Consider the following 12,500-nt stretch of genomic DNA (forward strand, 5'->3'; position numbering starts at 1 on the left):
AAACTGATGCTGATTACATAGACCATGAAGAAATGTCACTCACAATTCCAGTTATGGCAGATATGTTGGTTGTTTATTCATCATGTAATAAACATGCCTCTTACAGAGATGAAAAGGCTGGCACGTGGTTTATGCAAGCCTTAAGTGAAATGTTGATGGAATATGGCACCAAATATGAAATCATGAAACTTTTAACTGCTGTCTCTAACCGTGTTGCCTCTTTAGACCTCCAAAGTTCGGCTAATTCGGAATGCAAAAGTTGTAAACAAATGCCTCAGATTAATTCGACATTGATTAAAGAACTAATGTTTGAACCAAAAAAATAAATGTACATTTTTATTTTAATATAGTGCGAGATCTCTTAATAGAAACAGTCCTTTTTCTTGTAAAAATTTGTTTTGCATGCATGCACACGCACGCGCGTGTGCATGCGAGGTAAACAAATTTAAAATCTCATATTTTCACAAATACAAGCATTTTCTACATATAATACCTGAACCAAAGATATTAAATAGATAAATGTAATATTTTAAACTAATTAGTTTCTATAATTGTTAATATGATCACAAACTTGAATTAGCCTGTAACTTTTTAAGATGTTTAACTGAACCTATTCCCTACCATTCATTCTTAAAAGGAATACATTTATGCACGCACACACATGTATATATGAAATATACAGTATATACACACACACATGAAATATATAAATATTCTATATTTCAAAATAACCTTTCTCTCTGAAAACTGAACTAACATTGTCTTATATACAACTAAATATGAACATAATGTTAGAAAAAAAGATAGCTTTATCTTAGAGTGAAGGGGTATCTCCACAAGTGCCATATTCCACCTACACCAACAATGTGTCGTGGGGGGGGGTTCGCCACTCGTATACTGGCGAGAGGGACACAAATAATCAACCTCAGAATCACAGAGGCATCATATTTCATTAAGAAGAAAGTATCTAGCCTTAACTGCTGGAATGGGCTCGACTGCTGAAATTACATCTACTACTTCCAGAGACTTTAACCAGTACCAGCAATGACCACTACAAAAAGCAAATGGAAAGAACTTCAGATGAAGGATCTTTGATCCAGAAGCGCTCACGCGGATAAACCTAACCTAACACCTAGTAACAAGGCTATCCACTGATTACAGACCACATGTAAGGTCTATCTTTTTATCTACATTCCTATCTGTCCATCTATCTAACTACCCATCTCTCTGTATATCTGTGTATTTCATCTCTTTACTTATCCGTCTATCTCTAAAGCCGAAGATCAGTGAAAAAAAGAATACCTACACTGAGCTATTGAGAAATCTACTGTTACTCTATCCAGATTACAAGCTCGGATTTATGCCTGTAATTATTGGGACCCTGGCATATGCAACACACTGCCTAAATACCAATCTTGAGAAATTAGACTTCTCAAAACCAGAAAGGAGGAAGCTAATTCGAAGACTACAGATCCAATCCATCACTGGAACAGTAAAAATCGGTAAAACTTTCCAAAAGTTTATCATTTAAACATATATGAGCATCTCTAGATACGCAATTATATGCATGAGAATACATACATAAAGCAAAACATACAAATCTGCACATATACATACATACATACATGCATGCATGCATACATGCATACATGCATGCATGCATACATACATACATACATACATACATACATACATACATACATACATACATACATACATATATACATACCCTGTTGTTGATGTTGCAATTCCAATGAAGGAGCCTTGTGTCTAGGTTAGAAACCGGCTCTTTCACTATTGGCAAGCACTCTTGAAATAAAAACTGAACAATGACATTCATTCATTCATTAGTAACAAAATTAAAAATTATCAAAACTATTTTTATTAAAAAGATGCTCCCCACCATCCTGATGGTTGTGGTGATAAAATATTGGAAAAATTGCCATCAAAACTTTTGTGGGTTTCTTGATCCAAAACTTCTACCCTTTCAAAACTTCAAAATTATTTTTTATACTTTAAAACTTTAAATCTGTAAAATCCTTAAACCATAAAACTCTGAAACACGAATTTTTTTTCTTCTTTTTCTTTTTAGATATTTTGGGAATTTTGAGGTTTGGGGAATTGTTCTAGAATTAACTTTTAAAAAATTTTTTTCTTTTAGCATTTTTCCTTTAATCGATTTTTGAGATTTTTCTCGAGATTTGAGATAAAAAAAAATTCCGAAAAACTTTTCATCTTTCTTGACTCGTTCTTAATTGTTTTTAACTTCTTTTAACTTCTAACTTCCTTTAATTTATTCAGTTACAGTATTTCATCCTCCACCTTTATCATCCTAACATCTGCTAACGGCGTTACCCTGTTGTATTACTATACTATAAATATGTAGACAAGCGATGGATTTGTAAGTTCGTTAGATATTTAACCGATTGACTAACAATGTTATTATTATTAATGTTAAGGTGCAAAGGCGGCGAGATGGCAGAATCGTTAGCGTGCTGGACGACATGCTTAGCGGTATTTCGCCCGTCGCTACGTCCTGAGTTTAAATTCCGCCGAGGTCAACTTTGCCTTTTATCCGTTTGTCTGTCCTTGTTTGTCCTCTCTGTGTTTAGCCCCTTGTGGGTAGTAAAGAAATAGGTAGGTAGGTAGCTAGCTATCAAATATATTTGCCAAATAATGTGGCGGTGCTATAGAGGACGGTGTTACTGTTGTTTTTAGCCCCAGGATGACAGCCATATCTATCTATCTAGCTAGCTAGCTAATAGATAGATAGATAGATAGATAAACTTTATAACATTAGTTATTAAACATGTTAAGGTTTGTTTCTCATAAAATGGTGCATATTTAGTTTACATTTAATTATTTACGATTATCTAAGGCAAACACAAGTACAAAACAAATACTTTTCACTTTAATGTTTTTGTCTATATTTAATTTCGATTTGCATATGTTCGTCAATTCGCTACAATCTCTTTAAAGTAAACAAAATCAAAATTTTAAATTGGGGGGAGAGTGGTTGAAATTTAATTTTTTTTTTTTTTTTTTTTTGCATGTTCGTAATCTCCGACATCTAAGACGTAGGAATCCGGAAAATATTTTTCAAAAATATTGTGCATTTGCCCCGAAAATACTTTCAGTTTTACAAATGGCATTCCCCTTTCGTATCTCTGTTCTATAATGGAATTCCCCTCTCGTGCTTTCAGCTTTACAAATGGAATTCCCCTCTCATACTTTCAGTTTGACATAACTTTAGAAATGTCGTTTGACATTTGCAATTTCGACGGCTTATGACAGTTTATACAAAAATTATGTACACATTTGCATTACTTTCGGTACAACTCTTGTATTTTGTAACTGATATATATTAAACACAGGATGTGTGTCTGTCCGTGTTTGTCACGTCGTCAAAACTCGAGATCCACCCAACCGATTTAATGAACTTTTACACATGCATTACATAGGGTCTATAGAGTGTCATGCACCAAAATAATGTTCAACTTCTTGCCTAATGCCATCCGCAGGGGCAGATAAATCGCATTTTTTAAGCACATCCGCAGCGTTAAGGCCCGTAACTTGAATATTGAACCAGTCACTTTCCTCCAAATTTGCAACAAATATTAATCAGGCTCCTCGAATTGCTGTTGACTGAAAAAAAAATTCCAACACCGACTATGGCCCTCACCCCAAAAAATCATATTAATCAGATTTGAGTATACTGCACTGGGTTTTATGTTTGTTTTAGGCCATTTTCCGATGATAGAATATTGACGCTAGTTATGCATTATAAGTAGCGTATAATATTTCATGAAAACCTTTCTGTCTAATTTGGTAGAGAAAATGAGAACATTAAATTTTTTGTCGACGCCCTGCTGATGCTTCATGTTACCATCCCGCGCACCACCGGGCCATGCGCGTGTGCGCGCGGCTGGGTAAAGTCACAACTAACTCATTCATCCATTCTCCAGAAGTGCCCTGTTGTTGTTTCACGTTTCAAATCCTGCGCAACGCAGCAAACCCGGCAGCATGTCTGCTTTCTATGTCATCCGTGCAAAATGCTCATACAAAAAAACTCAGTCATATGAGTTTGACTGCATGACCACTTCCGGAAGCTTCGCTCGCCACCTGCAATTAGTTCCCCCACCTGTGTTCCCTCCCCCGTTTGGTCGGGCGAGTTAGTACAGGGTGTCCCAGAACTAGTGATGACTTGAGTGAAATCGGATGCATTTTTTTAAGACTCACTTTTATTTATGTTTATCATGATTAATATGTTGTAAAAGTGTATAAGTTTTAATTTTTGTTTTTAGTTTTATTTTCATTGCTGTTGGACCCCTCTTATTTGTCCATGACGGCTTTTTTTTCAATTTGGCAGCAATCATTTTCTTTACCTCCACCCCCAAGATGGAGCAATCGTTTAGCTGAGCTTAAAAAACACATTCAGTTAGCAGTGCATGAGCTAACTCCTGAAATGCTTTAAAATGTGTTTCACAACGCTAAGAAGAGATTTGAAGTATGCTGGGATACAGACAGGTTGAAAAATTTTAATAAAGGTTTGACGTAAAATTTATAAATCTATTTGTTTTTGGTAATAAACATAAAATTCTGTCAGTTTTTTTTTTAATTTGCTCTATTTCATTGAAACAGTTAATTCTGAAACACGTTGTGCGGTGTAGCGTTGTTAGTTGTTGCATTGCTCGAGCAAACATTAAAATCATAGGTCTTCTCGCCGTACACACGTTTATGTATTTGTGTTGAAGAATCGTGTGTTGTAGTTAAAAGAAAACATAATAAACGTACAAACAAACAGAAAACAGACACAGAAGATCACCAAATCCTCATCAGTTATCGCCCAGAGGGTCAAACGCAGTTTCGCATCTTCAACAATCATAAAGTTCCCTCTCGTGTCGCTGACGGCAAGATGTCGCTGACGGCAAGATGTCGCTGACGGCAAGATGTCGCTGACGGCAAGATGTCGCTGACGGCAAGATGTCGCTGACGGCAAGATGTCGCTGACGGCAAGATGCCGCCGGGAAATGGCGAGCCAACTAACAAGGGATCAAACATGACAGAAAGTGAACAAAGAAGAAATAAAGAAATATGTAATACAGAAAGTGAACATACTTTCCCTGTAATAAAGTCAAGATGTACTTTATTGCCTTCCCAACATCATATTTAGCAGACTGGGGCTTTAGTGAAATTGCACGTCTCCTATCTTTGTAAAGAAACTGAGTGAAAATTATTGAACGTGGGAATCAAAGACTACTTCATTATACCTTCCAGCTTGATTTCAAGAAGTTAGTATCCATGCGTAATGTACATCCATCACATTAAAAATGGTACAGTACTTCCCACGTGATAAAGTGGTATGGCAGGCCACTATGAAAAAGACAGTCAGTCGTTGTAGATGAGTAGTAATAGTCGAGTTCTCAGTTGGAGTCGGTGTCAGTTACGTGATACATATGAGTTACCGTCAATGTAGACATTTCAAAGTTATTGTCTTGTGGAGCTGTCAGCGATAACACGATAGACGAGTCAAAGATGATAAGACGTGGAATACCGCCATAACATATTAGTGGTGTCAGTAATATTATAGTGCCGGCAACAACATACATGTAGACGGGGATCCACTTTAAGTCCTTCATTATCGGCCGAAAAGAGGTTGTCACAGTTCTAGGACAGCACTCTTCACTCTTTCAAATGACATCTGGTGTACCACAGGGATCTGTTCTTGGCCCCCTTTTATTTGTAGCATATATTAATGACATAGATGCCAACTTAAAGAATGCCACAGTGCTGAAATATGCAGATGACATCAAGCTGTACCTCAAAATAAAGAGGACAGATCCTGTACACTATAGATCTTTATTGCAATCAGACCTGGACGCAATGCAGCAATGGATCATGGACTGGCAACTCAAGCAGGATGTGGACAAATGTACCACCATGCATTTTGGGAGGAAAAACCCAGCGTCTACTTACTCCCTCCACAACACTAATCTCAAAAGGTCTTCTTGTGAACGTGACCTGGGTGTTATTGTCGACAGTGATTTGCGTTGGACAAAACACATTGCTAAAATTGCCAAGAAGGCTGAGGGTGCCTTGGAATCACTTACCAAGTCCTTTGTGAGCCGCTCTCCGGCTATCTATCTGAAGCTTTATATAGCTATGGTGCGGCCTCGCCTGGAGTTTGCATCACCGGTCTGAGACCCCTATCTTACCCAGGATATTAATCGTCTGGAAATCGTTCAACGACGTGCAACCAAGAGAATACCCTCTATCAGGCATTTGCCATATTCTGAACGCCTTACTTCCCTGGGCATGGATACACTGAAACTCCGACGTCTGGCAGACACCCATAAAATTATTAACCATCTTACAAACAATAACTCTGAGCACCTTTTCAAATTCGACCTGTCTAACACCCGTGGACATGTTTATAAAGCCAGAAAACAGCACAGTTCCCATGTCTTTCGGAAACATTTTTTCACGCTAAAAGTTGCTGAATTATGGAACAAACTGTCGGCATCAGTTGTTAGTTGTCGGAGCACTGCATCCTTCAAAACTTCCATGCTTCCTGAGATTCGCCAACACTACACCTGATTTTCTCCCCTCCATACACACGCAAGCTTGTATCTGATTCATACACTGTTCACTCCCCAGACATTTGTACATTGCTGCATATGCTTTATACGCACTTTCGACAAGTTGTGGTGCACCCGAGCACTGTATACAATAATTTCATTATTATTATTATTATTATTATTATTATTATTATTATTATTATTATTATTATTATTATTATTATTGAGTGAGAGAGCAGTTCATGCCATCAAAGTGACACTGGGATAAAATATACGAAGCCCAGTATACCCCTCATGACTACCCGTCTGATAAGGGTACACCAGGCACATGCATCACAACCATATGTGCGCGACATGGTGATCTCATATCAAGATAAACAGCACATGACCTTGCAGGTGTGGCCCAGTTAGAATTTTCTTCAGGTTGAGTAGCCCATCCCGCTCAAAAGGTCCATGAATAAGGGTTGTTTAAGGATGTTGAAAGAACCACCCATGTTTCCAGAGGTGAATTATTCAAACCCCAAAGAATCCCTCTCAACACATGGCTATGATGCTCCCCTACTACTTCTGCTCGTGATCAGAGATGCACATATCGTCAGCCACTAAGGGACATGCTCAACTGGTTAAGGTCAAACAACTGACAAGCAAATCTGTGGTATTGAGCAGAATATTTGCTGTAGCCCATCTTTTATACCAAGACAAAACAATGTACATGATAACACTTCCAATCAGTTAAGATCAGAAGCCATGAGAGCCACTGCCTGGTACTGCATCAGGGCATTTATTATTATTATTATTATTATAACAAAATGTAAATTTAATCTTAATTATTATAAAAACAACAAAGTAATGGATTCACTAGATTAAGTTTCTTTTGGGGGTTTTGTGTGTGTGTGTGTGTGTGTGTGTGTGTGTGTGTGTGTGTGTGTGAAAAACTGTTGCTTTGAATTTGCTGCAGAAAGAAGTCTATATTAGTAGCGATGGAGCGGGGAAGGCGGCAGTCCGAAAAAGATAGTGAACCACTTAATGCAAGTCAATATAAAGGGAAATAACTCCTAACTATTCTTCAAATTATTCATCAATCTGGGAGATCATCGCCTATTAAAATAAAGGTTTTGTAAATTTGGAAATCCCCTATCCGAGGAGTGGACGGGTTAAACCTTTATATATATTTCAAACTATCGAAGTTTATTCTTTTGTCATGGCGTGGCTGTGTTGTATGAAGTTTGCTTCCCAACCATGTGGTCTTTAGTTCAGTCCTACTACGTAACACCTTGTGCTACAATATCCCACTACAACCCCGAGCCGACCAAAGCCTACTGACTGGATTCAGTAGAGAGAAACTGAAAACAAAAAGTAGTGCATATCCGTTTCTTTATTACCCACAAGGAGCTAAACACAGAGGGGACAAACAAGGACAGACAAACGGATTAAGTCGATTACATCGACGCCAGAGCGTAACTGGTACTTAATTTATCGACCCCGAAAGGATGAAAGGCAAAGTGGACCTGGGCAGAATTTGAACTCAGAACGTAACGGCAGACGAAATACGGCTACGCATTTCGCCCGGCGTGCTAACGATTCTGCCAACTCGCCGCCTTCAGTAGTGCATATCTATGTGTATAAATGTTTGTATGCGTGTATTTGTGTTGTGCTTATCCTCCTCCACCGTTTTACAACCGTCCCCGTAATTTAGCAGTTCAGTAAAACAAAACACGAAAGAATAAGTACGAGGCTTTAAAAATAATTACTGAGATGGATTCAATGGTCTAAAAACCCTTCAACGTAGTGCCCCAGCATGGCCGCAGTCCAATGCCTGAAACAAGTCAAAAGATAAGGAAAATAAATAAAAAAACATGAACAAATTGTAGTAATCCAAAGAAGTGAGTTAGAAACTAACCAGTGCTCTTAAACTCGTAATTTCTTCAGACATGTAATTTATGATGCTTTAAAAGCCTCTTAAATAACAATTCTTTTAACCCTTTCATTACTGTATTTATTTTGAGAAGCTCTGTGTTTCTTTCAATTATTTTAAATATAACAAAGAATTTAGTAAAATAACTTGGTTATCATTCAGCTAGTGTTAGGAACATAAATTGTGACTAGGTTTGGTGGAAAATTTTAATTCAAAACTTATGAAAACAAAACATTTATACTCAGGGCCAGAGCCGGTTTCAGCCAGGTTGGTAATGAAAGGGTTAAAAAAGAAATATTGATTTCTACCTTTTTTAGGCCTCACTTTTCCCACTTTTTTCTCTTAAACATTTTTGATTTTCACTTTTTTCTTTTTCTTTTCAGACATATATTCTTCAGCTACGGAAGCAGTGACCCTCCTTTTTATCGCAGCATCCAGAGTGTGGGAGTGTGCGAAGGAGTCACAGACAGTGGTGCCCCTGATGAAGCACCTACCTCTTACCCAGGGACAAAGTGTAAGATCATATGGTCTCTTCCCATCACTTCTGAATATTCTGACTCCAGAACTGAGGAAATATTAACCTTATCCATGTTAGATTTAGCTCGATGTGACGAGCGAAACGACTGGCATTTAGGCAGCAAGACAAACCATGAAGGCCTGTGGAGCCGAGGGGCCAAACACAGCGACAGGTCATCAGCATAGAGGAGCAACCTGTCTTGAATTCCTCTGTTATTGCCTGGAGGACTATGCTGAATAAGAAGGAGTTGAGAGCTGATCCTTGGGGAACCCCTACTTCTACCCGAATTTCTTCACTATACTCATTGCCGACCCTTACCTTACTAACGGTATCCCTGTACAGCTCTTATTACCCACTCATCAATCCCCAGTTTCCGCAACGCTTACCAGATAAGGGATCGGAGGACCCTATCAAAGGTTTTCTCCAAGTCAACAAAAGCCAAGTGTAGGGGTTTATCTTTGGCTAGTTATTTCTCCTGCAGTTGCCTTACCAGGAATATAGCATCAGTGATGCATCTACATGGCACAAAACCGAACTGCATCTCATCTAAGCAGACTCTCTCCCTAATTAGTTGGGCTATGACCCTCTCCGTGTGCTTCATCACCTGATCCAGCAGTTCGACACCCCTGTAGTTATTTCTATCTAAAGCATTGCCTTTACCTTTGTAGCAGTTGACTATGGTGCTGCTACGCTAGTAATTGGGTATGACTCCATCGTGAACTACCTGGTTTACAATACGGGTGACTACACCATAACCCACACCACCAGATATTTTAAGCATCTCAGCAGTGATTCCTGATGGGACGGAGGCTTTTCCTGATTTCATATCCTTCATAGCTTTATCTACCAGGATGATATCTAATCGGGTAACTGGTCCCTCTACTGGGTCAACATTTGGCAGGCTCTCCTCCTCCTATTCATTCTTCACATTCAGCAGCCTCTTTCTTTGCAGAATCATTAAAAGCAAGTGCACCATCATCCATGCGGACACATTTCTCTCCTGTAATATCTTAATTTTCTCTCACACATTGTCTTGCAATCCAAAATACTTCAGTTCTTTGGTCCTCACGTCGTTGAACTTTGGCAAACTTCTTTTCTGCTTCTCCCTTGGCTATGTATATCTGTTGCCCAGCCTCCCTTTGGCTATCTGGTACAGTTCCCTGCCACCCCCACTTTTTCCAGGTTTTCCAGGCCTGTTTCTTTGCACTAATGGCCTAGAAAAACAAAAGACGAAGATAAGTGTATGAAAAACAAGCAGGTACATTAGTTTGACGCTCGAGAAAATGGAAAAGTCTTTTACGTTTCAAGCCTACGCTCTTCAACAGAAAGGAACAAGAGAAAATAAACAGGGAGAGAATAAAAAATAACTTGTAGATTTAGGAGAAAAAAGTTTGAAAGAGGTTGAAAAGAAGGGAGATAATAAAGTACTGGTGATCCCAAATGAAGGTGCGTGTGTGTGTATGTGAGAATGGTGTGTGTAAATGTATATGTGTGTGTGAATAGAGACTAGTGACTCTGACGTGTGTGAGTGCGTCTGTAACGTGTGGCTGCTCATATAGTAGTATGTGTGGTGTGAGTGCTGGGAAGTGGTCAGTGCTAGTGGGTGGGGGTAGTACCAACGAGGAGGGGAGGAGATACGAGCAACTGTGGGGCGGGTGCGGAGAGAAAGAGCAGAAGTACCGTCGACGGAACGTGCCCTGGCAAGGGTAGTGTGGATAGTGGTAAGGGGATATCCACGAAGGATGAAGTGGCAAAACAGGAGTTGAGACTGAGTCTCAAAGTCATAGTTGTCACTGCGCAAACGGAGGAAACGGGAGTAGGAGATTGAGAGCTTGGTATAGGTAGGGTGGGAGGAGGAGACGTTAAGGTAGGAGTGTGAGTCGGTGTGTTTGTAGTGGATGGAGGTGGTGAGAGCGGAGTGGTGTATACTGCCAGAAATGTCGAGAAATTAGACGGAAGAGTTAGAAATAGTGCAGGAGAATTCGAGGATTGGATAAAAAAAGAGGAAGGGGTCTAGTTGTTCGAGAGAGAGTGAGGTCGCAACGATACAGTCATCGATATAACGACCGTGTAGTTCTGGAGTGGAACTGGTGAATCGTGAGAATATTTTGGGTCTGAACGTTAGCCAACAATGTGTGTGTGTGTGTGTGTGTGTGTGTGTGTGTGTGTGTGTGTGTGAAGGCGGTGCTCCAACATGGCCGCAGTCAAATGACTAAAACAAGTAAAAGAATATACATATTATCAGTTCAAATATAGTTGGAGCGTATTTGAAACCGTAAGGAAGCTACTGACTGTATGTATTTTGTTGAGGAGAAAATTTCTTTCGGTAGACAAACACACTTGGCCAGTTCGAAGCGCTGGCTAATCAGGCTGATGGATGCAAGCATTTCCAGCATAAAACCACTTCCAAAGACATGCATTCATCAATTTCGTTGGAGAACACTTCGAACTGCCTGCGTATATTTGTCTACAGCGACAAAGCTGTGAAAGCTATATACATATAAAATTTTGGGGGCCAAAGTTGCAAATGGCAAATAGAATTAGCTAATGAAAAACCAACAGAAATATAGTTTTCTAGAAGCAATTAATGTGAAAAATGACTAAAAATAAACAAACTTCAAAGGGAAGAATTCTACTTTTAGGACGCCATATAACCCCTCAATTTTAAGGCGGGGAGAGTTTTCAGAAAATCGTTGCGAATTTGTATTCGACACACTAAAATTCATTCACAATGCAAAAGCCCAAAATGAAGGTGTGTGATTTAAGGGGTATTTAGCTGTTATTTTTAGCACATCTTATAACCACCTCATGCCGTCCCCGTTTATTTGTCACTGACGTATTGATGCTCTTCAATACCTTTCTCCCCATATACACATCTAATGATCTATTGCTGGGATTTAAGCCAAGAATTCGGACTGTCCATACTTTAAACAGTTTTTTTTTTTTTTTCAAAAAAAATGTTTTTTAATTAAATATAGTTTCTTTCATATGGTAAGAAGATCAACTTCGATGATGTTGAAGCAATGTCTGTAAGATAATAAAGCCAAAATAGGAGAATTTAATGCAATAGGTGTCTGAGAAGATTTCACACCATTATAATCTGCTTTCTCATTATATAATTACATCAAGTTGGGCTTTAATTGTAAACAGTTTTTTACAGTAACACCCGTGGAAATGTTTACAAAGTCAGAAAACAGCACAGCTCCCATGACTTTCGGAAACATTTTTTCACGCTAAGAGTTGCTGAAGTATGGAACAAACTGCCAGCATCAGTTGTTGATTGTCGGAGCACTGCATCCTTCAAAACTTCCATGCTTCCTGAGATTCGCCAACACTACACCTGATTCTCTCCCCTCCATACACACGCAAGCATGTATCTGACTCATACATTGTTCGCTTTCCAGACATTTGTACATTACTGCATACGCTTTATACGCACTTTTGACAGGTTGTGGTGCACCTGAGCACTGTATACAATAATTTCATTATT

The 12,500-nt window shown here is 38.9% G+C and overlaps 2 protein-coding genes across 7 annotated transcripts in view; both read left to right on the forward strand.

Moving 5' to 3' along the window:
- LOC115222278 (caspase-1-like) overlaps positions 1 to 599 on the forward strand; it is a 22,535-nt gene extending 21,936 nt beyond the window's left edge. For both annotated transcript variants that reach the window (XM_036511295.1, XM_036511294.1), the window contains exon 3: positions 1 to 599. This exon is cut by the window's left edge. In XM_036511295.1, coding sequence (XP_036367188.1) covers positions 1 to 326 — 326 coding nt within the window. In that variant the 3' untranslated portion in view covers positions 327 to 599.
- The window catches only part of LOC115222369 (caspase-1-like), a 45,053-nt gene that overhangs the window by 21,804 nt on the left and 10,749 nt on the right, over positions 1 to 12,500 (forward strand). Inside the window, exons 2-3 of one of the 5 annotated variants that reach the window (XM_036511292.1) lie at positions 308 to 328; positions 2,879 to 2,888. In XM_036511292.1, coding sequence (XP_036367185.1) covers positions 308 to 326 — 19 coding nt within the window. In that variant the 3' untranslated portion in view covers positions 327 to 328; positions 2,879 to 2,888. Of the gene's footprint in view, positions 1 to 307; positions 334 to 596; positions 626 to 650; positions 699 to 2,878; positions 2,889 to 12,500 lie in introns of those variants that run through there. The other 4 variants (XM_036511290.1, XR_005003075.1, XM_036511289.1 and 1 more) reach the window with 4 other exon arrangements.

Source organism: Octopus sinensis, linkage group LG19 (assembly GCF_006345805.1).
Source record: "Octopus sinensis linkage group LG19, ASM634580v1, whole genome shotgun sequence".
Lineage (NCBI taxonomy): Eukaryota > Metazoa > Mollusca > Cephalopoda > Octopoda > Octopodidae > Octopus > Octopus sinensis.